We start from the raw sequence: 27006 nt of genomic DNA on the forward strand, positions 1-27006 counted from the left end.
CGCTGTAATAAGTGCTCCTACAAGCGCTTTTTCCTGCGCTGACCCAGACACAGAGTCATTCTCACTGTGCAAACGGTCCTGGTCCGCATCCTTTGATACATCAGAACAGGGGCCGCCTGTCACAGTGGGCCCGAGTCTGAATCAGAGCTTTCCCCAGAATAGGGTGGGGGAGGGGGCATTTTTTACCCCCCTTGCGCCTGCACGCCACTTCCACCCTGGCAACAAAGGCTTCCAGGACTTCCGACAGAGCGTCCATAGGCACAGCAGATGCAGGGGAACCAGTTGCAATAGCATGGATGTCTGGGGAAGAAGCGCCAGATTCTGACGCCATGCTGACCCACACTCGCCTGTCACCACTTAGGTACCTAAGGCAAGTCACACAAAAAGTCCACCCTCCTAGCTGCCACAGACTGAGGGGCCTCCCCGCAGGACTAACCACCCTGACCCAGGTACTGCACTGTGCTGCTGTTGTCCCGCTCTCCCCTGTGTCATCCACAAGGTGTCTGTGTGGAAAGCGCACTGTTATAGAAGGAAACAAACACCCAGTGCTAGAGGCAAAACTACCTGAGGCTACTAGAAAATGGCTGCTGGCCGCCTCAGCAAAAGCATCTGAGGACACCAAGAAAATGGCTGAAAGGCAAAAAACTGGATGTAGCTACAAAAAAAAATGGCCGCGGTGCGAGCAGCGACCTCCCCACATGTCACACAGCACAAACACCCCACCATGGCCCAGAAACAGGGAAGAGGATGAGCGAACCCCCAACACCCAGCGCAGCCCCCTGCCAGGACCCAGAGCTCCCCCGGAGGACTCCTGGCCAGTTACGTGCACCACACCCCCATGTGCCCAGTCAAACAGCGGCCCATAGCATTGGGAGGAGGGAAGAGACAGGAAGAGAAGAAAGGGAAAACGAGAGATCTCCCTAGTCGACCTCCCAGGGAATGTCCAGCTGCTCCATCCTGCCGAGACAGGTGGAACCATACTTACCCCTCCTGCAGGGACTGCTGGACGCATTCCACAGACAGACCCATCACTCGAGCAGTACGGGATGGCTGCCGTCCATGACACACTGTGACACAGACAGCAGTAGCCCGGTCATGTGTGCGCCCCGGAGCATATAGCTCACTGGCCACCCCTGGATTAGATGGGGCATGTTGTGGCTGACCCAGCGCGTAGCTAGGGTCTGCTCACGCTCGATGGCCAGGCTGGGGAGACTACAAGGATCTATATTATCCAGCCTGTCACCTAACCCGGCTGTTGATTGCAGATCACAGGAATCAAAAATGCAGAAAAAATTACAAATTCCCAGGACCAATGGTCCCACCGGGAGCCAGGTCCTTCTACACTAGGCAGAAAAAAACTGAGCTGCTGGATGCAGTGTGAGGGGTTATAGGTTATAGCCAGTAGGAGCGCCCCTTGGGCGGTACTGTGCAAGTGTTGCTGTTTTTAACACTTTCTGCCTAGTCCTCTCCTAAAGGGGCGATATTACCCTAAGGTCAAGATGAGCTGCTGTGTCCGTCAATGAACGAAAGAGAAAAAAAGTATTTTCCTTAGTTATACTTTAAGTTTAGATAGGATTTAGCTTCTATGTAGCAAGTAATCTTGAAGTCTGATGAAAAAATTCCAAGAAGAAAAGAAAAGTTAGCAAAAAAGTTAGACTTTTCTCATCACAAGGCATGCTGGGTAGAGGAGGGGTTATATGAGGGTTGGATAACAACTGTAGGCAGCTGTATAACCCGACTGTATTTGAATGTGTCCCTCAATGGACGAGAAAGAAAAAAAAAATCAGCTACATCTTTCTGGACTTAAAAAAACAAAAATGTTGTTTGGTCTGTATTTAGATAATATAAACATTTACTTCTACATGAATTTTGCTCTGCTTTTTAACCAACATTTTAGGGCTCATTTACACGTGCCCTTGGTCCTTCATGGTAGCTAGAACCACACTGCTGAGCTGCATGCAGATGGCTCATAGCAAGTGAATGGGGAGTGCATTGGCTGTATAGACTCACCTGCACAACTGTGTCTGACAGGTGCATGGGCTCGGATACAAAGCTTGTGTATCCAGGTCCATGCACTCATGCTTGCACACCTGTCAAACGTAGCTGAGAACCCATGTAAACAAGCCCTAAGTGTAAATGGGACAAAATCTAAAGATAACAATTGACAATTTTTATCTGCACTAACCATAGATAATTTAAAATGTACACTAGCAAAATAAACAATTGTTGATTGTTTTTATTATTGCCTTTAGAATACACATGCAGTTAAATAATTATTGTAAGACAATAATGATACCAGGTAGCCATATTTGTCCTAAGGAAAAGATGCATGGGTTAGACCTGTTCTAGAAGTTGTAAACAGGAATGGAAGCCGAAGTTGTTAATTTCTAGCCTGTTCTGTATATATGCAGATTTGTTCATGTGACATAAATAAGTAAATATTAGCCTGCTTGTTAGTCTTCACATACAAAATAATAATAATAAAAAAAATCTAGAATTAAAATCAAGCAATGACAACATCAGAACAAGCATTGAAATAGAAATTGTGTTGTACTAAAATACACTACAGCGAGGACATAAGGCCAAGAACTCTATCATTGTCAAAAAAAGAGCTGCTGTCTGGGAACACACATAATTGTTTTTGTCGTTCACCAAGCACGTGCCAAAGGTTTTAGTTTCTCCCATCAATCTCCTCTTTTAATGCCTTTTGCCAGATACAAAAAAAAAAAAAAAGACAATCCTCTTACTGAATATGGATGAAGATAAGCATATTTAAAAAGGGATGAAGTACAAATAATTCTTGCTTTTTCAACGTAATAAATAGTGAGGACATGCGGTAAACTGTGGAAGGAAATAAAGACAAGCAAAGGGCAAAAGACTAGACTAGTCACCAATATTGTCTGTAGGCTCCCTGCAGATGATTATTTCCTCAGGACTTACTATAACTCATCTGTCTGTGTGTGGAGATGGCGGTCTTGGTAGAGGTAGGGCTTTGCGTCATCATGTCAGTTCCTTGAAGTCTACTGGGGGTATTATTAAAGCGGAGTTCCACCAATTTTTTTACATTTGTAATGTATATTATGGCCATTGCAATTGTTCTTACCAATGGCAATTGTTTTTCTTCTCTAAATACCTTTTTTGCTTTTATTCTAAGTGTGACATCCGGCTGCGGCCGCCTAGGCGATGTCGCCGCTAGCGGCGTCATGTATCCCAGGAATCCATGCGAATCGCCTAGTGACAAAATCTTGCGTTATTTCCAGAGAGTGCCATGCAGTGGCATCACTGTGCAAGCATGAGACTGGGAGGTGCATGCTGGGTATCCAGCTGCACAGCTGCACCGGAATCCTGGAAATGAAGAGAAGAGGGCTTCAGCAGCCCACAGCGAACATGGAACCTGCCTGCTTCCGAAATCTGATTAGTAATCATATATTTTAACATAAGCTACAATGACCACAAATATGACATGTTCTAAATATTGCTGTATATGTTTAGGAGCAGCAGCGATTTGTTCTGGTATTTAACAGTAGGGCTTTGTTCACAGGGATATATGTAAACATAGGCGTGAAGGGTCTTGTTTGCCTGCACAGGTGTTCCATGCATTTGTGTGCATGCAGTCCCATTTAGGATGCAGGGGCTGCACAGATACAGTTGCGGTTTACATTTTGATATCTGTGTGGGTGCGTCTTCCAGAATTCACACTGTATGCATGTGAACATGGCCGAGTTCTAAATCTTTGTTACCAGAAATATACTGTACGTATGCAGCTTTATGCTTTCATTATCAAAGAATAAAGAAAAACAGATATGCAACATCTGCTTTATATATATATATTTATACACATTGCATATGCTACATGCTGTTGACTGGTAGTATTTATGCAAATAGAGCCATTTAGTTCACCAAATTTCAATGTGGCTGATGTCTCAATTACATCCCAGAGTTTAAATGATTGATTACTTTTTACACTGTGTGCAATGTGTCCATTTCAGCAGTGTTAATGATTTTCTATGATTGCATAGCTTCTGAACCAATAAATTCTGGTTAAACAGAGGTTTTAAATCTGTATACCGAGATGTCTTTTTTTTACTATTAGGCCGCGTACACACGCGGGGACTGTTCGCCCAACTTTGTCCGTCAAACAGTTTCGGCAAACAGTCCGCTCAAAATTAGCATGGACGGACATGGCCACACACGACGGACGAACAGTTTGCTGAAACCGTGCGCGATGACGTGAACGGCACGTACGACGGGACGAAAAATACGACGTCCTATACACTGCATTATAACTTTCGGCGTGAAAATCCTTTCTGAGCATGCGCGCAACTTTGTTTGACGAACAAGCCTACACACGCGGGGACTGTCCGCTGAAACAAGGTTTCAGCGGACAGTTTTTCGGAATTTCCGAAAAACCTTGTTCAGCGGACTGTTCGCTGAAACTGTCCGCTGAAAGCCCACACATGAGCGGACTGTCCGCTGAAACTTGGTTTCAGCGGACAGTTTCAGCGAACAGTCCCCGCGTGTGTACGCGGCCTTACAGTATTATGTACTTTACACTGCAATTTAATGGAAAGTAATATTTTGGAGACACAGAAGACATAGTATTTCCAAATGCAGGCAGTGTGTGTGTAGTATGCAAACTGTGTTTAAAGCAGAACTGCGGTAAAAAAAAAAAATGTCCATGTCCATGTTGCTGATCTCCTACCTTCACCAACTATGCTATCCATGTTCTTTTGAGCTCTGTAGTTGCCTGCTAATCTTGCTGAAAACCCATTATTGCCCTGTGGTTTCCTGTTTGTAAGAACGCTGGCTGCTCTTCCTCCTGTATCCTCAGCCAGCGGTCTTGGCACTTCCCACCAGTAGATCTGTAGAGCGAGTAGGGAAGAAATAGAAATGTATTTGGCGGAGGGGGTCTCACAGCCCCCGGTCTGTGCCATCCTCCTCCTCCTCTGCTCCCTGCCAGTCACAGCCCCCACTCCGCCCCGTCCACCATCTCCATGCAGAGCGAGATCGTTATGACAAATCATCCGGATGACAGAGTGGTGATTTTAGGCTGTGACAGGTATTGTATGTGAAATACCGATCACCTTAACATCCAGCCAACTGGCATTGTGATTGCCAGCACACTGTTCCAATGCTGGCGGGTCATTACAGAGATCTGTATTTCACATACAATACCCATCACAGCCTGAGATCCCCGTTGTGTCATCTGGAAGGTTTCTGATAACAATCCCTCTAGTGGTCACTAACAAGCTGCACTGGTTGGTCCTCGAGACTGCACTGGTGGACACTGATTGCTGTTAGAAAGACATCAAAGGTGCAACAGGAGGAGGAATATTTGTAATACTGAATTACAGCAGAGACAGTGTGTATAATATCTAATTATGCGATCTGTCTACAGTTCAGTAATGATTACATAAAGCAAGTAAGGAGTTTATCTCCTGTTGTGGCTGGAGAGGGAGAGCACAGACATGCTTTGCATTTATAAGGCTGTAACCTACTTATCATACTGTGTGATTTATGTTGAAGTGGGCGAGTTCACATTTACATGTACAGGCCTAGTGTACCCTCCCACATTCACTCCAATCCCAAGTATTCATGGGAAATGTAGTCCAATTATGGTTTAGAGAGAGAAAAGAGGATATGATGCAATCACTGTTCCAACAGCTTCTCCCTGGCACATGCAGCATTTTTTGAATTTGAAAGCCGACTTTCTTAAAAAACCAAATTAGACGTTTCTCTTCAATGGTAAGGAATTTCACAAATGTAATAATGGTTTAGTGTTTTGTGTGTGTGGGGTGGGGTGTGTGTGGTGTGTGGTTGAGGGTGGGGATTTTTTGAAAATCCCAGAGTTCTGCTTTAATGTATTATTCCATAATTAGCTTGAAAGGACATTATTGTGAGCTGGTAGTAAAGGATATATAAAGGAAATGCAGCATTAAAGTGTGCTTCCTCAAGAGACCACAGGAGAAGAACTTGTAAGGGCAGAAATATCAAAAACTGCCTTTCTTGATTTAGTTTATAACCACCTGCCACCAACTAACATTACATTTACTGCTAGTGGGCAGCATGGCCAGGCACCAAGACATACCTGTGAGTCGCCATTTACTTCCTGGTTTAGAGGCGTGCATTTGAGCGCCCCCCTGTCCTGACCTGTGCTGTGACTGGACACAGCACAAGTTTGTCAGTAGGTTACAGGCAATAGTTTTGACTGTATATACCTGCTGATCGGCTGTGGCCAATCACAGCACAGATCTGTGTGTTTGTATACATAGGATCCGACTGGAACTGTTGTTCAGAATTGAAAGCAAGGGGAGAAACCCAGCCAGATCAGTGAATACAAGTAGCGCATATATGCTTGTTAAACACAGTTAACCCCTTGTTCACCCATCACTCAGCCAGTGCCCTTTGTACAGTGTCAGTGTACAGTATTCTCACCGATAACGGTATCACTAGCGACACCAGTGTCAATTAGTGTCCTTCCCAGCCAGTGCCAGACTGCCCACCCCACTGTAAGTCGTTAATCACAGCCATTGAGAGTATAGTTACGAGTATAGTGACTGTACGGATCAGTAGCTTGATCACGATCAGAACTATACTAGTGCCCCAACAGTATAGTGTCCCCAAAAATGCAGCACTAGCAGGATCAGCCCCATATCACCGCCAGCACTTACAACATGCAGCAGAATACATTTTGGCCTAAATTTATGAAGAAATCTAATTTTATTGGATATGTTTTATAAATAATTAGAAAATATAGTTTTTTTCCCCCCAATTTTTTAGTCTTTTTTGATTACATAATTAAAACAAAGCAAAAAAAATACAGCAGTGATCAAATAGCATCAAAAGAAAGCTCTATTTGTGTGAAAAAAAATGATATACATTTATTTTGCAAAAAGTGTTGGATGACCAAGAAATTGCCAGTTAACAGTGGCACAGTACCGAATAGCAAAAACTGCCCTGGTCACGAAGGGGGTAAAACCTAATTATCAGCACTGAGCAGAGGCAAGTGAAAGTACGGGCTTAAAGCGGTTCTCCACCCTAAAGTGGAAGTTCCGCTCATGTGATCCCTCCCCCCCTCCGGTGCCACAATCGGCACCTTTCGGGAGGTGCAGTTACCTGGATAATCCGAAACAGATGCCCCGCCCCCCCATTGTGTTCTGGGAAACACACAGTTCCCAGGACACAGCGGGGACCAGTACAGATGCGCAGCGTGACTCGCGCATGCGCAGTAGGGAACCGGGCAGTGAAGTCGCAAATCTTCACTTCCCGATTCCCTGACAGAGGATGGTGGTGGGGGCAGCAAAGAGATGAGCGATTGCTCGTCATCTGCAGCCGACATCACTGGACCCTGGGACAGGTAAGTGTGAATTTATTAAAAGTCAGCAGCTGCAATATTTGTAGTTGCTGGCTTTTAATATTTTTTTTAAACGTGCAGAACCGCTTTAATACTGCATCAACAAGAAGAGAACACAAGTAAATAAAAAAAAATCAACCCATGAGAGGTAATGCTGCACTATTAGGCTCCATGCACACAGGACATTCAAAAAAGCATTGCTGGCAGGAAAACGCTGCTTTAAAAATATGCTTTTAACAGCGTTTTTTAAACGTGTTTGCGTTTTTGGGCTTGCTTCTTTTTTATTACATCCAGCTTACATTCAGCTTTGTAATGTAAAAAACGATGAACGCTGATCAAAGTGCCCTTTGCGAGTTTTTCAGTGTTCTTTGTGGTCAGAAGAACTGCTCTTGAATGCGATTTTAGGGCATTCAGACAGCAGCCCATAAACTCCCCTGATGATAAACTTCAATAAACATCCACGTGTGCATGGACACATATGATAGCATAGAGGGGCGTTTGAGGGCCGTTTATGAAACAGAGATAATCGGGGGAGAAGTGTTTGAACATGTTCTCCTGCCGATGATCTCCGCACACAGAGAATCCTCATTGACTGGCACACTCCCCGATTCACCAGCTCAGAGGTGGAGAATCGGTGAGTGAAGAGAGAATCCTGGGGGGATCTGAGGGGGAAAGAGGAAGATTTTTTAACTTCCTTCTACCTCGTTCAGACCCCCCAACACTGTAACCATGTCCCCCTGTCATATTTATGTGTGTATGTATAGATAAATAAAATGTGTGTGTGTGTGTGTACATACACATTTTATATATATATATATATAAAATGTAGGGGGTCTCATTATTTAACATTAACCACGCCGTCTGTCAGTGTATTGAGCGGTGATAATTAATCTCAGCGTTTCTGTGAATTTCTGGTGCTGTAATCTCGTAAAGTCTCAGATTCCAGTATCAGGGGCCATTCTCCACTGTTGAAAGTGTTTGTAGATCGCTTCACTCCTTCGAAGGTGAAGCTATCTACTCTGCTTCATAAACAAGCACACGGAGGAGAAAGATCTCCTCTGTGAATGCTGGAGAATGAAGCAGTGAATAGATTACACTGCTTCATAAACTGACACCTCTGTGTGTAGCTGGTGGAAGGAGGTCCTCAGTTATTTCACAATTTAAACCTGTTGTTCTTGCCCAAAAGTGAACAGTTCATACACAAGTCTGATACCAAGTTTTTCAAATGGTTGAATTTTATGATCTTTCACCACTAGTAACATGTTGATGCAGGCTAAAAAAAAAAAATTTATAAAAGAAACACCAAACCATAAAAGGTAAAGGAGGGTTTTTAATTATAAATATAAAACATTCTGGCAGTTCTATTCATAGTCATTAGCATATTATGTGTACAGCTTTTACACAATTATTCAGTTAAACAGCAGAAAGAAGGACCAAATCTAGGGAGAATTTAAGATTTCCATCAGCGACTTGATTGCTTTTGAGTTTTTAGAGTCTTCTGCTTTACCCACAAGGCCTTTGAGTCCTTTTTTCACTTCAGCAGCAACTTCCTCATCTGAACTCTCAAGAAGGCTAAAACAAGAGGAAATATGTATATAAAAAAATGCATCCTAATACATAGATCAACCATGAATGTATCACATTTATGAAAATAATGGTAAGCAAACAACATTAATTTCTGTTATACAGGAACACTGCAACGATTGTTAATCTGTACTTTGATCACTGACCAATGGTATATTGCAGTGATATTCAATTAGCGGACCTCCAGCTGTTCTAGAACTACAAGTCCCATGAGGCTTAGCAAGACTGACAGCCACAAGCATGACACCCAGAGGCAGAGGCATGATGGGACTTGTAGTTTTGCAACAGCTGGAGGTCCGCTAATTGCATATCCCTGGTATATTGTATAATATATACCATTAAAAAATTGTTCAGCCTCCCAAATTACATTTAGAAACAAATGCATGCATTTCTCTGCCAATGAAAAATGTGCAGTAACCTTCCAATCCTTCTTAGAGATTAAGGAATATTCAACCCTGCATATTTTTGCTACTTGCAAATTAGACATGCCACTTCTGGATTCAATGCTAGCACTTTCAAATTGGAGAAATTACTCCTCCAGCCAGGGCAACAAAGGCAGATGCCAACATATTACTTGGTTTTGTTGTACTCTAAAACAGACTTGCTATCACTAAAGCACATTGGCAAGGTCTGTCTGAAGATAGCGAGCAAGATATATTGGGAACACAGTTCACAGCTGTTATATTCCCTAAATATAAACAGTGTTGAAATATTTACACTGTAATTATTGTATACCATACAAATTATTTAAAATGGCCCATGTCCTACGTGACCAACACCTGCAGAAAAATGGTTTCATGTGTCTTGGCACTGTCCCAATATATAAACTTTTTGTTCTGAGATAACCAATTTTAATGCTACCCTCTTGGCTCCGCCTAATATCTTCGATTCTGTTTGGTGCTTGTTGGGTTATTTTGAAGACCATATCATGCCTAACTGGGCTAAAATTCCTTCTTCACTTTGAATTATTACTTGGAAATCCTCTGACCCTCCAGCACTTAACTGTTGGATAAGGCTAGTCAACAAAGCACTCACACTTTACAAACTAAAACTCTGGTCCCCCTGGCTGGGCACACAAAATACTATATCTCTGGAAAAATTGCTCAATCTGTAAAGATTATGTATGTATGCAAGGAGAAACACTGTAGACAGTTAAGAAACAGTATTAGGTTTAATATAAAGATTTTTTTGTCTCAAATTTGGATTACACGTCAATTATTGCAATTGTTATGGGTAACAACTGTACTATATTTTATCCACTAAAGTGGATAGCAGATTTGTAAATTCATGGCTTGTACAGACTACTGCATGATGTCCTTCTGATGCATAGTCCAATTTTATTGCTATCCTTTACCGAGTGATCACATACTGTTTTTGTTTACTGTATTGTTTAAAAAAATAAATAAAATAGAACCCTTAAAAACAAAAACAAAAACGTAATTTACAAAAATTTCTGATCAAACAGAAAGCATAGTGACTGTGCACAGGTTTATTGATTTGTAGTAATCAGGAAACAAAGAACTAAATCCAATAGAGGCAAAGCTAATGACCTATTACTAAACCATATACACTGGAATAAGAGGAGGTGATTACATTGACTGAATCACTGCACAACAACCATTACACTCCTACCAGGATGTGCTTCATTTCAAGTCAAGCTACTGGGCTTATTAACTGTAGTATCAGAGCTGCAAAGGTTTCTCCTAGGAGTCAATCACCTTGTAAAAAAACAGCCAGCCATTCTTAATGAGGATTAGAAAAAGGTGAACGGTGCAATCTAAAGAAGAGGGAATTAACAAGGCTTGTGCCCTTGTTCATGACACGATAAAAGCTGATGTACAGGTAGAATAACCTTTATCTGGAATAGCAGCAAACAGATATCCATCTACAAAAATGTACACACTGTAACAACCTATAGATGTACAATATGTGCAGGTGTATGAAGTGTGTGTGTACAGAGATTCATTACATTTTACATGGCTATATACTGCTACAATTGAATAGCACACTTTATTAGTGTGATTCTTAAAGGTTGAAGCCCACAAATGGAATGTTTAGCTGGATGATGCAGGTGGACATAATCATGTGTCTTATGTAGTTTTGGGGACCTTGGACCCCTCTTTTTAAGTCCCCTGTTATACTTAGGAATGTTTCTGATATATCACTAAGGGTTAAACTTCTTTTTTAAATTTTAGATATGCTGTCCACATTTTCTCACAAAACAGATTGTTGGATTTGGGAATTGTGTTGGATATCACCCCCACCCCAAACTAGGGCTCAAACAACTAATCGATTATGAAATTAATCGATTACTATTTTCATAATCGATTAATCGGCCAGTAACATAATGGGATTAAAAAAACTAAAATGAGCCCTTTATAGTACAAAAAGAGCAAATAATTGCTAATGTAAATATTACTTTCACAGTTCTACAGTAAAAAAATGAACTCCTTAAAGTAGTGATTATCTTCTTTTTTTTTTTTACTATAAAGGGCTCATTTTAGTCTTTTTAACCCTATTATGTTACTAAATGTTTTAGACCTGGTTCACATCTATGTTTATTGGTGCTTTTTGCAGAAACGCACTACAGTTCATTTACATGATTTCCTATGGGACATGTTCATATCTGTGCTTTTTTCAGCCGCTGTATTTGGAAAGGGTCAGGGACTTTTAAACGCTAAATGGTGCATGTAGTGTGTTTTTGAAGCAATTTGTGTTTTTTAATCTGCCCAAAAAATGCATGTAGTGTGTTTTTGAAGCAATTTGTGTTTTTTAATCTGCCCAAAAAAAAAGCAAAACTGCAAATTGCAGTAAAATGACGTGTGCAGAAATCAAAAACACACAGCAAAAAGCACTACAGAAACAAATCAAAAGCAAACTGAATAGGTGTGTACCAAGCCTTATGCTGGCCACACGAATCAATTTTCAGATGAGAATATTCAGACGAAAAATACTTTGTACATTCGCGGAATGAAAGAATTTTGTTTGAAATTTTCACTTGTTTTTAACATTCTGTTTTTAAAATTAATGTAATTTCTGAATGAAAACCACATACACTGTCTGAAAATTCCTTTGACCAAGCAGTTTTCTATTATTTCCAAATTTTTCCGTCACTGCGGTTGAAAACGAACGTCAATTTGACCCACTTTTTTTTTTTAACCGATTAATCGAAACAATAATCGGCCAACTAATTGATTATGAAAATAATCGTTAGTTGCAGCCCTACCCCAAACCCATCATTAAAATTAGCTTGAGATAAAGTGATATAACCATCTCATACATGGAAAGTTATGACTGGTGGGGTATGTGGAAATTGCTGTTACAATTAACTGTTATTTTGCAGCAACTACAATATGAACCTAACCCTTCTATTTTGATATGTTTTTATATTTTTGCAACAATAAAACTTTTTTTTATTTTTTATAATTCAATACAGTATGTGTAATACATTAATTGTAGCACCTAAAAAGCCCCAGAACTTTTCTCAGCGGTGTTCTTTTAATACTAGTTAAGTAAGGCAGCGATCAAACTTGCTGGTGTATATTTAGGTATGATACTTTATTTACACACAGTGATAACCACAGTAGTCATAAAAGTCCTTTTATAGGATTTCATATACAATAGGTCTGGTAGTATTTGCATATATTTTGCATCAATCCCGTACGCAATTTTCCTATTATTCAACAGGTTACAATCTGACTGTACAAGTTCTTTCAGATCTACCAACAACCAGTACAAGGACCTGCCCTGGATAAAAATTCAATGGAATATTAGGGTCCATTTACGCCCAACGCACAACAATGCACTGGTAGATGCTGACAAAAATGTTGCCTGCATAATTGTTTGGTTTATGGTGTGATGGGTAGACTACACTTGCTTTTAATACACTGCAGCAGACCAGGCATGAATAGACTGATAAGGTAGGCCCTATAGTTCATGGTTTTGGTAGATCTCAAGAGGATTGTGCAACCCATCTATAAAGTGTATAACCAGTTTAATAAGAATAGCAAAAGAGAAGCAAAGTATAAAATGTATAGGAATTTGTAAACAATTGTTTTTCTTACCAGCAAAGTACTATGGCCCCTCTATTCACTTGTGCCCAGCTACTCAGTTTCTTGAGGCCCACACAATCTACTAATGTTCTAGCAAAGCAACCTGTGGAGGGGGAAAAAACAGATCAGTACTTGTGTATTTCTTCACTTACAGATCCTCTGATACACGGCATAAAAATAGAAGAGTTCAAATATAATATTAGTTACTGTCTGCAGAACACGCAACCAATCTTAAGGCCAAAATAAATACATGTGAATACTAAATATCTAGTACAATATTAGGATGTTAATAATACACATGAAGACTACTGTGGGCAGTCTGGGGCAAAAGCAATATTCTAGCATGCACTATACAGCAAAAAGCTTAATCAGACGAAGGAAAGAAGAAGAAAAAAAAAAACCCACCCAAAAGTTATTTTGCCCATATTTTGAAACAGAACCATGTCTCCTCAACCCCTTCCCACCACTGCCTTCCAGCCCTTTAAGAGCTTCGAAATGGCAAAGGCGGACATTGGATTTGTGTGCACACTGTGATTGGCTGTCACGTTATCAGGTAGCAAAGTAAGCATCAGGAGCTTTCCAGTCCCTGCTGGTGACTGTGCTAGGAGGGCATGTTCAGCACAGAAAACGGTTTACATAAGGCGGCATATATGCAGCCTCTTGGCGTTAAAGCCCATCCATTCCATGAGAGGCCGCATATATGTGCCACGTCGGCAGGTAGTGGCAACTAAACTGGACTCTCTGGTTCCCATTTCTTATGATATAACTAGGCTGATTTTGCTCAGTGGTTAGCACTTCCACCTGGCAACTAGGGTCTTCGGTTCGAATCCCAACTATGACACTACCTGGAGTTTGCATGTTCTCCTTGTGCCTGCGTGACTTTCCTCCCACACTCCAAAGACATGAGGGTTGGGTAACTGGCTGCTGTCCAAATTGACCCTAGTATGTGTTTGTATGCATTTTAGTTAGGGACCTTCTATTGTAAGCTCCTTGAGGGCAGGGACTGATGTGAATGTGCAATATATATGTAAAGCTCTTCGTAAATTGTCTGCGCTATATAAGAATCTGTAATAAATAAAGTAACACATTTTGTTCCAAATAAGTCGTTCTTCATAGAACAAGTAGTAACAGTCATATTTGCAACCTGTTTGGTGTGCGTTTCTAGTAGGCGATACATGTATCGATATTAGAGATAAAAAGGCACACTATCATTGCAAATCTGATTTTGAAAGGATTCCAAAGCTAGGTATTTAACCGCTTGCCGACCAGCCCACGCAGTTACACTGCAGCAACATGGCTCAGCTGCGCGAATCGCTGTTATGTTACGTCGCTCCCTCTGGTGGCCACTAGGGGCGCGCGCCGGCAGTTCGCCTCCGGAGCCGATGCGAGTGCCTGGCAGTCTCGGTTGCTCGTAACAAGGCAAGAACCGGGATTTCTATGTGTAAATACGGAGATCCCGGTTCTCTGAGGGGAGAAGTGACAGATCGTCTGTTCATACTTTGTATGAACAGCGATATGTCATCTCCCCTTGTCAGTAGCCTAGCCCCTTCAGTTAGAACACACACTAGGGAACACAATTAACCCCTTGATCACCCCCCTAGTGTTAACCCCTACACTGCCAGTGACATTTTACAGCAATTAATTTTTATAGCATTGATCGCTGGGAAAAAAAGGACGTCAATTTTGTTTGGGTGCAACGTCGCACGACTGCACAATTGTCAGTTAAAGCGATGCAGTGTCGAATTGCAAAACGTGCTCTGGTAATCTTCCGGGGCTGAAGCAGTTAAACATTGATTTTCTTTTAAACAGAGAAACATTCTTACACAAATCCTGTTATTTTTCTTTATATGTTAACTTCAGCTCTCACACTTGTACAACTAACCCCCCCCCCTTGAAAAAAATCAGATGAAAAATACTGCTTTAGGAGCAATCGTATGATAATCTGATCTTCGGTACACAGCTTTTAGGTGCCGATCACGACGGTTCATTTGAAAATTTTCGAAGGGACAAGCGCGAACATTTTTCTCGTACAAGTAATTAGTACAGTATTTGGATGAAAGAAATCGAGTGAGCAAGACCACGCATGCTCGGAGTGCAATAATACATTACAATACATTACATCACTTCCGAAGTTATATTCTGTCATACAAGAATTTTTGTAACTCTAGTAATCCACTGATTTTAGATACGAAACTAGCATGCAAAAAAAGAAAAAAGGAATTTGTCCAATGCTCTTATCATGTGTATGAGACATTAGGATGACATGGATGATCTGGATGAGATCTGAGCCGCAGCCACTCAAGGCACTTCTTGCATGGCAGTCCTGCTTGATCTAAATGGGGAAAGGGGGCATCTCCCTAGTCTTCCTCCTGAGGACCCCTGCAATCTACGGCCTTTAAAAGTACAGAGATCCTACCCATAAATCTAGGCATGGTGGCAGAAAAACTCCTCTCTAGATATGAGTAGAAGTGTTTTTGGCGGAAGTTCCAGTGAAGCTCCCAGAGGAAAGAATGGAATCAGACCGGGGCAGTTCTTCAAACCTAAGGTACTAGGGCCTTGAAGAAAGACTATTGCCAAACCCTCTTCCCCCATCGCACTAGGCTGTAAGTGGAGTCTGAGCTAGTGAACACTTCTAACCCCTTGCCTCTATGATGATCTGCCATATGTGGTGCAATATGTTCACCCAAGAGGTACTTACAACCTTGACTGCTGTTGAGAGTGTAGGGTGAAGCCATCTGAGCCAAGCACTGTAGGCTACTAAACACAGGAACTGTCCAGCAATTGCTATGCTGTACTGCAGGAGCTGGGATACAAGGTGCCAACTCAGCATGCCAGCGGAAAACGAAATGGTGTGTGCATGCGCAGTATAAAGCCTCAGAAATTAAGGCCGTGCAGGCTCAGTAGTGGCTGGATAAGAGAAGACCAGAAAAAATTGTGCCAATGTTTAAAAGCTGTCAATCCCACTTCAAAGACTACAAAACAATGTTTAAAGTTTTACAGCCTGTGCTCTTCTATAGACATATGGCCTCAGAGAGCTGATTCAGAAAAAGGCACAAGCCCTGTAACTTACAGTGGCGAATGTCTATTCTTGACAGGACCAACCTCATCCTGGCGTCATAACCTAATCATTGGCAAAAAACAGACTACCTGGAAGTGCAAGGGCTTATAATAGGTAATGTCCCTGCAGCTTTCTTTTTTTGTCAAGTCCAATCTCCTGAAAGTAGCTGCATATAACCATCCCATGGTTATGACCAAGATCCAGTGTTCTGTACTGAAGGCAAGTATAACGACCAAGATCCAGTGTTCTGTACTGAAGGCAAGTATAACTAAAGGCAAAACTTTTTTTTTTTTTATAGAGTGGGGAAGGATTAGAACACCTGTCAGGTTTTTCATTGCTGTCTTTGTCCCAGTTAGGGAGATTCACCCTCTCCATTTGTCATGTTTATTATAATCACTAAAAGTGAAAGTAAAAGAAAACCACAAATTCAGAGTTGTCCCCAGATCAGTAATAGAGGGGAAATCTTCCAATTGGGATGGACGCTAGTTCTTCTGACCCTGGGGACACCAGGGATTTCCCCAATTTGGAGGGATTGTCTTTAACTTCCTGCTTTGGGTACTGGATAGGAAGTGAAGGGAAATCTCCCGAATGGGACACAGATGCTAAATATAAAACTGACAGCGGTTATAATCCTAGATTACGCTATCCAAAATGAAAAGTTTTGCCTTTAGTCTTACTTTAACTGCTTCAGCCATGGAAGATTTTACCCCCTTCCTGACCAGAGCACTTTTTGCGATTCGGCACTGCGTCGCTTTAACTGACAATTGCGCGACCAAAACAAAATTGACGTCCTTTTTTCCCCCCACAAATAGAGCTTTCTTTTGGTGGTATTGGATCACCTCTGTGGTTTTTATTTTTTGCGCTATAGACACACACAAAAAAAAAAAAAGCAACATTTTTAATTTTTTGCTATAATAAATACCCCCCCCCCCCCCCAAAAAAAAAAATTATATATATATATATATATATATATAAACTTTTTTTTTGCCTCATTTTAGGCCGATATGTATTCTTCTACATATTTTTGGTGTGGATAACTGATAGGAGCTTTATAATTAGAACATGTTGTGCTTTATTAATATGTTACTTTCCTACTATGTGGATTCACATTGCATTATTTACAGGTCATGCAGAACTTTGTATAGTTTTTCATTCACATCAGTCTCTGCCTTAAAAAAAAAACCTTACAATCTCTATCTTACATGCATACCATATATGCACAAGCAGATACAAGGGCCAATTACCCTACCAGCAAGCACTAGTAGAACATGTGATCCTTAGCTGGGAATCAAACCAAGGAATCTAGTGCTGCAAGGCAGAAGTGCCTTTATAAGAGCTTGTTCACACACAGTACAGTGACTTTCTGTACTTAAAGAAAGTTATCACTAGGGACCATAAAAAAAAACAAAAAAAAAAACACGATTGCTTTCTACATGCCCCATTCACACTACTGCAACACAGCCAGAAGGTGTGGTAAGCTTTGGTAAAATGTAGACCAGCAGCAATTTACTGCAGTGCACATGTCAGAGCAGCAGAAACATTAAGTTTAAAAAAATAAAATAAACAGTGCGATGCACTGAAATGTGCATCACTGACCCTCATTGTAACTAAACTGACAGCAAAATGAAGCATAGGTGGTATGAAATACTGCCAGATTTATAAAAAAATAAATCCCCTTATCTTTCAGAGGAAAGGGAGACAAATGTGATGTCTGAATTACACCAACTTGTATGCCCTCAGTCCTCTACCTAACAGTCTCAGTCACTTCCTTTAGGTGTCTGACTTAATCCTGCCAGGTGTCAGATTTACCTACATATTTCAAAGAAACCAGCACCTAGTGATGGGAAATAAAAGTGAAGATTAATGGGGACCAAGAAATCAAACTATGGAATAATAGCAATAAAAATGTACAGGCTGTCATAGATGACCTTGCCCTCTGAAAACATGAGCTGCCAGGCTGTCATGCTGACCCACTGGCCTGGAACAAGAAGATATATAAGAACTTCTGATTTTTCTGACTGTCCAGATTGTGTTCCTGTAGCAGGTCAGTGACTTAGAAAGAAATGATGCCACATGAAGAGTATAATAGCCAGACAAATAATGTATTTAGAAGCTCAGCAATGGTAACCTTATTTTTCTCATCACAGGCATACTTTGGGTTCACAGATACAATTGAAAAAAAAAATTTTTAGGCAGGCAAACAAACATTTCATATAAATATTCTCATTTATCGCTGGACCCAGAACCTGGCACAACGGAGTCAGTTTACCACCCTTGCTAATGCATTTCACTATTCAGATGAAAATAAGGCTGTAGTTTGATCTGCTATTAAAAACAAAGTAGAATAAACCCCTCTCACTTTTTGTGCTGTTAGGGCTTGCTATTAAGTTTCAACCAGGTTCAGACAGGAAATGAGCAGCAATTGCTGAGCTTTTTTAAAAATCTCAGTATGCTCTACAAATATTATATCATGGAAGATAATCTATATTAAAAACAGATTTGTTAAATAAATAATAAAAAGAAAATTTTCATTATCATTATACAGCGGGTAAAATAAGTATTGGACACATTACCATTTTCCTATGTAAATATATTTCTAAAGGTGCTATTGATATGAAATTTACACGACATGTCGGAAACAACCCATGCAATCCATATATACAAAGAAACCAAAACAAATAAGTTCAGAAGTTCACTGTTGGTATGGGGGTGTTTTTGGGGTGATGTGCCGTGTCATTTGATCTCCAAACATTTTGTGTATTGTGGCATCCAAAGAGTTAAATTTTGGTCTCATCTGACCAGACTAAATTCTACAATTATTCCACAGGCTTGTCTAAATGTTGTGCAGCAAACTTTAAATCAGCTTGAACAGTTTTTTCTTCAGCAATGAAGTCTTGCATGGTGAGCGTGCATACAGACCATGGCGGTTGAGTATATTACTTATTGTTTTCTTTGAAATAATTGTACCTGCTAATTCTATGTCTTTCTGTAGCTCTCCACAAGTGATCCTTGAACAACACTTCTGATAATTATTTTCACTCCTGTCAGAACTATTGGTTGAGGCCTGTTTATGGTGAAATTATGTTCTTTCCACTTCCGGATTATGGCCCCAACGGTGCTCACTGGAACATTCAGAAGTTTAGAAATCCTTCTGTAACCAATGCCATCAGTATGTTTTGCAACAATAAGGTCACAAAGGTAAATATCAGTGAACACTGCGCTATCCCAAAATTAACAAAAAAGCTGCTAACACACCAAAAGGATATTCAGAGGTGAAAACATATAAATACAATGTAATAGTGTAGCGCTAGAAATTTTACACAAAGTGACTATATTTGCCACCTATCAATATTCTCTAGTAATCCTCATAGTGTTACGTAGATACCAGAGGTAAAGATTATAATATATACATGTTAAAATAACACAAATCAGTGCATATACAAATATGTGAATAAAAATAAAAATAACACAAAAAAAGTCCAAGAATAAAGTCTCTCCTATAAATAATTCAATCCCACGTGTGTGGTAAAAAATCACCATCCGACTTCTTTTGATGAAAAAAGACGTGTATACACCACATGACAATCCCACCACCAGTCAAGATGCGGGCTTACCAGATGTATTGGATCCAAACGAATGTATATTCGAAGGATCACAAAGGCTTATGCGATTTACGTAGATTTTCAATGGTGAACTTTCCAGGGAAATTTCGAATACAATCGTTCCATTCATGTACTAAGCATGCACTAAGCATTCATGTCCAGAGAGGAGATGTTGCTGGAGCTGGCGGCAGAGGAGGTAATGTGTTCAACAATCTCAGCCGGATTGTATAGCTGGAGACAACCTATTGCTTAGTACATGAATGGAACGATTGTATTCGAAATTTCCCTGGAAAGGTCAAATCTTTACCTCTGGTATATACACAACACTATGAGGATTACTAGAGAATATTGATAGGTGGCAGATATAGTCACTTTGTGTAAAATTTCTAGCGCTACACTATTACATTGTATTAATAAGGTCACAAAGGTCTTGAGAGAGTGCTTTGCTTTGACCCATCATGAGAAGTTTCTGTGTCACCTTGGTAATGAGACACCTTTTTATAGGCCATCAGTTATGACTGAACCAGCTGATATTAAATTGCATTGACAAGGGGCATGGTGTCTTTCTAATTACTGATAGATTTCAGTAGTGTCTTGGATTTCCATGCCATGTTTTCAATATCTTTTCCCTGTGTCATTCCATTTCATTACACTTAATTTGTGAACTTATCTATTTTGGTTTCTTTGTTCGGATTGCATGGATTGTTACCGACATGTGGTGAAAATATCATGTCAATAGCACCTTTAGAAATATATTTATCTAGAAAAATAGTGATGTGTTTAATGCCTATTTTACCCTCTGTACCCTTGTAAACATATAAAGCAAGCAAATAAAACTAACCAAATCCCAATACAAATTTCCTTTAAAAACCAAAATAGGAGATCAGGAAATAGAAGACAGTGTGCTCCAACTGTAAAGGCTATAGGTGTGCTGCACTTTTTTGCTCTCTTTATATTCAATATAACACGTGAAACGTTCTGCGTCATCTTACCTTCTTTACCACGTTCTTTTAAGTCTTTGTCTTGCTTTAACAACCATTTCAGCACTAGGTGACCCGCGGCGTGTTCTGCAATGTGAAGCTTTAAAGAACCACAATGTGAAAGATCAAACTCAGTCCCCAGTGGAATACCCAGTCTACATCAAACACTGTTACCAATTTATAGTTTGTAATAAATAGCCTTACATTATGGGTCTACAGTAATATACTCACACAATACAGTAAGAATACTCATAGTGAAAACTAAATGAATAAAAAGAAAATCTCACTAACACAACAAAGGGAGAGGATTAGAAGAGGAAAGAAATGTCAGCCAACTGAGCTAAAACCTGAAAAGCATTCTAATTAGATGTGATGCATGATGCTGCCATAGTGAAAACTGAAGACCATGCAACCCATGTTTTCCATAAACAGAAAGATTTAAGCAGTCCTTCTAGAAAATCTACATCGTAAATTACTATTAAAGTAAAAAAATAAAATGAAGCGCTAGCTTAGTGAACTATAAGCTTGAAAATAGTTTTTAGAAGTAATGGTGACACTCTCTTGTAAAACATGCCAGTATTAACAAGTGTGCCCACGCCTCAAAAATATATAAATGAATGAGATAAGAAATCTAGTGGAGACTTAAAGCTTTTGTTACCCCAAAGCTTCATTCTCCTGATATGTGGCTGCTGTACCATGTACTTGTATGTACTTGTTCTCTTTGTATTTCTTCCTTTATGTGAAATCCCTGGTGTTCCTGCCAGTACCTCTGCTTTCCTATCAAAGACTGATGACACTAAGCAAGAGAGCACACCGTGGTCAGTTCTCTAGCTGTGCTGGGAATTCGGTGGGCACTCCGCCAATTATTAGACTTGTACTGACACGACCCGACTGCCATTCACTGGGAAGCTCAGTGTGCTGCTGCTTCTCCTCCCCCAGCTCTTATGCAGCTGAGAACAGAGGGAATGTGATCTCTTTTAAAAAAAAAAGGGAAAAAAGGTATTTATATCTATACAAAAATGTTTTGCCTTTCATTTTGATTCTAAACTGAATGGGTTTTTTTTTTTTTTACAAAGTGATAGTTTAGAATCACTCCTTAAATAAAATGTCAGTGAATGTGTTGCATATTAAACCATAAACATCATCTGCACACCAGATATACAAAATGATAATTTCCCAATGACTTAAAATAAACAAAACCAATCATAAAATCCCAAAAAGCTGTATTTCAGTCCATGCAACTACTGTGCTGCAAAATCAACACACACACACACACACACACACACACACGTGTGTTCTTTAAAAGAGAAGTACGTTTTTTTTTTTTCATAATCATACTTACCTAGGTGGATGCAGCATCGGTCCAAAGCTGCATCTCTCCCCCGGCGCCTCTAACACTGAGAACCAAGTGATCGAACAGCACCGATGGCTTGGTTCTCACAGCTCCGCAAGCAGAGAGCTGCTGACTGTTAATCAGCAGGTCTCCGCTCTGCCTCCCTCACTCAGGGGAGTGCTGAGCTGTGGAGGGGCGGGGAGTGGCCGTCTCAGGCTTTCAGTGGCTTGCTGAGAGGCTGAGACAGGTATTAGTCCAGGCATCTTGCCAGACATCCCTTGAATTCAATGGGAGGATGACAGATGATGTGGAGCAGTTTACAGTCCATGGCTCTCTTCCTCCTGCTGTGCCCAGTTGTACACGTCAAATGTTACTGTATCCTGCACTGTCTGTGATGTCTTTTGCATAAAAGATCAATAAAGGTAAAGGTTTGCAGCGAATCCTGAATTTCTTTTTCACCAGGGGTCGTTGATCCAGGGGATTTTTCTCCCTTGCCAGAGCAAATTGCATAATGCTTTATTGTTTTTTTGTCTTCCTCTGGATTAACTGTGCATATGGAATTGTGTATAAAGTGGTTTTCTACTTTTTTTTTTTTTTTTGAACTAGGAGGACTTTTTTCAACCTATGTACAGTCAGGTCCATAAATATTGGGACATTGACACAATTCTAATCTTTTTGCCTCTATACACCACCACAATGGATTTGAAATGAAACAAACAAGATGTGTTTTAACTGCAAACGTTCAGCTTTAATTTGAGGGTATTTACGTCCAAATCAGGTGAATAGTGTAGGAATTACAACAGTTTGTATATGTGCCTCACACTTTTTAAGAGACCAAAAGTAATGGGACAATTGGCTGCTCAGCTGTCCCATGGCCAGGTGTGTGCTATTCTCTCATTTTACCATTTACAAGGAGCAGATGAAAAGGTCCAGAGTTAATTTCAAGTGTGCATTTTTTGCATTTGGAATCTGTTGCTGTCAACTCTCAATATGAGATCCAAAGAGCTGTCACCATCAGTGAAGCAAGCCATCATAAGGCTGAAAAAACAAAATAAACCTATCAGAGAGATAGCAAAAACATTAGAAGTGGCCAAATCGACTGTTTGGAACATCCTTAAAAAGAAAAAACGCACAGGTGAGCTCAGCAACACCAAAAGCCCCGGAATACCACGGAAAACAACTGTGGTGGGTAACCGAAGAATTCTTTCCCTGGTGAAGAAAACACCCTTCACAACAGTTGACCAGATCAAGAACACTCTCCAGGAGATAGGTGTATGTGTGTCAAAGTCAACAATCAAGAGAAGACTTCACTAGAGTGAATACAGAGGGTTCACCACAAGATGTAAACCATTGGTGAGCCTCAAAAACAGGAAGGCCAGATTAGAGTTTGCCAAGCATGGTGGTGGTAGTGTCATGACGTGGGCATGTATGGCTGCTAATGGAACTGGTTCTTTTGTATTTATTGATGATGTGACTGCTGACAAAAGCAGCAGGATGAATTCTTAAGTGTTTCGGGCAATATTATCTGCTCATATTCAGCAAAATGCTTCAGAACTTATTGGACAGAGCTTCACTGTGCAGATGGACAATGACCCGGAGCATACTGTGAAAGCAATCAAGAGTTTTTTTTTAAGGGAAAGTAGTGGAATGTTATGCAATGGCCAAGTCAATCACCTGACCCGAATCCGATTGAGCATGCATTTCACTTGCTGAAGACAAAACTGAAGGGAAAATGCCCCAAGAACAAGCAGGAACTGAAGACAATTGCAGTAGCGGCCTGGCAGAGCATCACCAGGGATGAAACCCAGCGTCTGGTGATCTCTATGCGTTCCAGACTCTAGGCCATAATTGATTGCAAAGGATTTGCAACTATGTATTAAAAAGTGAAAGTTTGATGGGTGATTGTTAACCTGTCACATTATTTTAGTTCCCTTAAAAAGTGGGAGGCACATATACAAACTGTTTTAATTCCTATACCGTTCACCTGATTTGGATGTAAATACCCTCAAATTAAAGCTGAAAGTCTGAAGTTAAAGCACATCTTGTTCGTTTCATTTCAAATCCATTGTGGTGGTGTATAGAGCCAAACAGATTAGAATTGTATCGATATACCAAAATGTATGGACCTGACTGTAGCTCAGGAGAAAGCATTTTACCTCAAGGGCACTAGCAAAAAACTGGGGCATAACGGTTAGTGGTGGTGTTCTTCTTTTCTGCCAGCATCCAGCTTTTGAAGACAATTGCATATAGCTCAAAATGTCTACCTGGTGATCCGGCCAGTAACATACCCCCTGCATTATACAGACACCACTGAATGAAGGAGCACAGAGAGCAGACTTGGACAGTAGCATTGTCAGTCCGGGTCCGGGGGAGGAGTGTGATAGATGTACTAGCAGATGTACAGCACAACATTTTTAATGCTGAACTCCAGTTAATATTTTATAATCAGTTATGGCAAACTTTTTTTTTCCTTTTGAGATATAGCTTTTACATGATCATACTTTTAAGCACCCCCTTTGCATGCGCTGTAGACAGCGGTGCCTGTCTTTTTGCAAATATCTCCTAAACCGTGAAGGTTTAGGAGATATTTCTTAGGCCTACATGTAAGCATTTATCTAGGCTTACCTGTAGGTCAAAGTAGTCTGTAAGTGTTTACAACCACTTTAAATGATCTGCAACTACAAGAGAGCTTTTCTGTTAAAAACAACAGACTTACTGTCTGGATCACCAGATAAAAATAAAAGAAAATCTAAAAAAGGAAACGATTACAGCCATCATATCTAAGCATTAGTAAGCTGCAATATAATAAAAGTTTGCTTTTGGGGTTAATACTGCTTTAAGCTAAATACCAAATTTGCATACATTTTAGTAAAAAATTTCGTATAAATTTCTGCTGAGGTATGCAGAACATGCTTTACGTGTCTTAACGGTCACTGACTTGGCACACACTTCAGGGTCTGCGTCGACTGGCTTTTGTTCACATCAGATAAGGTTTTCATTCCCATACAATTTTATGGGAATGCAAAACCTGCCTGAACCAGGTGAAATTAAGGTCAAAAGGCGCTAAACTGCAGGCAAAATGCACCTGCGAGGGAGTTCTGAATGATCTCAGAAGTGTCTCAAACAAGTCAAACTGATGTCATCGACACAAATCAGAGCAAAGAAACCTGGATAAAAAGTCCTTATTTCCCTGATAAAAACATACCCAGTGGTTATTATGGGCACTCTTTTGCAAACTTAATAAAACAATAAAACACTGAAACAAAAATATAAACCCATACCTCTCCATCTGTGCCACCTGGCACAAAATCTTCTGCTGCTATAGTGGCAATGGCGGACATGACCGGCTGTGGATCTCCCACTGCATACAGTAAAATATTCGTAATCATGGTGCACATAGCGTTCTGTAGAACCAAGTCTTTTATATTCTCCCCAAGATACTTTAGCAAGGGTCCAGATACAGCTTCTAGCAGTTCTCTGTGCCTCAACTCGGGATCCTTTTTGCTGTAAAAAGAAAGGGACAGCAATAGTGTAACCTGACTGTTTAATACAATACAGAGGACCATGTGATCAGTTATTGGAACTGGTAAATGAGAGCTCAGCCAAAAGCAACTAGTGATCTATTACCTTTTATTTTCTAATGAGCACTGAAGGTGAAGGCCACCTGCTTCCTAATTGGTCAGCGTGAGTAAAAATGTTATTATTCTCATTTAAAAAAAATAAATGAACCACAGTATGTGTATATGTATATTATTTAGATCAGAGTTAAAGTGGAACTTAAAAATAAAAATTTAATAAGACTACAGGTTTTTAAGCTTTTTTTTCTTGCTATATTGTTATCCGACGATTCTGCCAGTAATACATTTTTTGTCATACGCTGCGTATACACAGATCAATATTTAGACCGGTTCGGTGGGAACCATACAATATATGACATATGTGTAGCCCTCTCTGTTCAACTGAAGCATAGCCTTAGACTAGCTTCTGTTTGATGGTCCCGCTGGAAAACCAGCATTTAAAAAGCCTAATACACATTGCTCGTTTTTTCGGTTATGCCTCTTCTGTTGAACAGGCTGCCGCACACACAGGCTGAATGTTAGCCAGTTCAATAGGCTGTGTGTGCGGGGCTTTAGCCGCTGCCACCTTTGGCTGATCAGTGTATTCTGATTGAGTGGGGGAGTCCTGCTGTTAGAATACAATGGCACAAAGGGGGTGATCCCTGTGCTTTTTTTTTTTATTGTTCAGCCTGCTGGTGGGAACATCAAAAAAAACCTCAGTGTGATTTAGGGTGTCTCCATTCTATATAAAGGAGCAACAGAGACACCTTTGGACAGCAACAATGTCTGGGGGCAGTGTTGGATGCACTAGGGATTTATATGGACTTGACTAACAAATTAAAGCTGAACTGCAGCGAACACCTCTTAAGCAGTTAAAGGAAACTGTTCTTTCCCCTTTTGGGATAGAGATTTCACCTAACTGAATAAAAGGTAATCATTACAAGCACCCCTGTCAATGGTAAATGGTTTGTCTAATCTGCCACTATTGCTGGACAGCCTGCTTAGTCGGCTGGATCAAAAGATGAAAAAAGCCTAAAAAAGGAAAACAAACGCAGCCACCACATCTAAGAAAGCTGCAATATAATACATTTTTTGTGTTTAACCACTTCTGGACCACCCCACACAGATATAATGTGGCAAGGCAGCTCTCCTGTGTGAAATCACGTACCGTTATGTGATTTTGTGTCCTGGGTCTGGGGAGCATGCCGCCAGCAACCCGCCCCCGCTGTGATTGGAGCGGCATCTCATGATCATTTTGAGGAGAGGCAGAAGAGTCTGCCTATGTAAACAAGGAAGACCACCATTCTGTGAGGGGGAAGATGGAGATCTTGTGTTCCTGCTAAGCCAAAGTCAAAGCACATTCCCCATACAGTTAGAAGGCACCCCCTAGGAGCACATTTAACCCTTTGATCGCCCCCTTCTCTGCCAGTGTCAGTACAGTGGCAGTGTATTTTTTCTTTTAGCACCGATAACTGTACTGGTGTCA

General features: G+C 40.6%; 1 protein-coding gene across 1 annotated transcript in view; it reads right to left on the bottom strand.

Moving 5' to 3' along the window:
- Positions 1-8666: 8666 nt before the first annotated feature.
- Positions 8667-27006, bottom strand: part of PUM3 (pumilio RNA binding family member 3) — a 117673-nt gene continuing 99333 nt past the window's right edge. Inside the window, exons 15-18 of the mRNA XM_077475021.1 lie at positions 25245-25467; positions 20643-20730; positions 13003-13093; positions 8667-8926 (exon numbers count right to left, since the gene is read on the bottom strand). Of these exons, the coding sequence (XP_077331147.1) occupies positions 8794-8926; positions 13003-13093; positions 20643-20730; positions 25245-25467 (535 nt within the window). The 3' untranslated portion in view covers positions 8667-8793. The remainder of the gene's footprint in view (positions 8927-13002; positions 13094-20642; positions 20731-25244; positions 25468-27006) is intronic.

This window comes from Lithobates pipiens, unplaced genomic scaffold, assembly GCF_037356315.1.
Source record: "Lithobates pipiens isolate NorthernLeopardFrog02 unplaced genomic scaffold, aLitPip1_a1.2 Scaffold_13, whole genome shotgun sequence".
Classification (NCBI taxonomy): domain Eukaryota; kingdom Metazoa; phylum Chordata; class Amphibia; order Anura; family Ranidae; genus Lithobates; species Lithobates pipiens.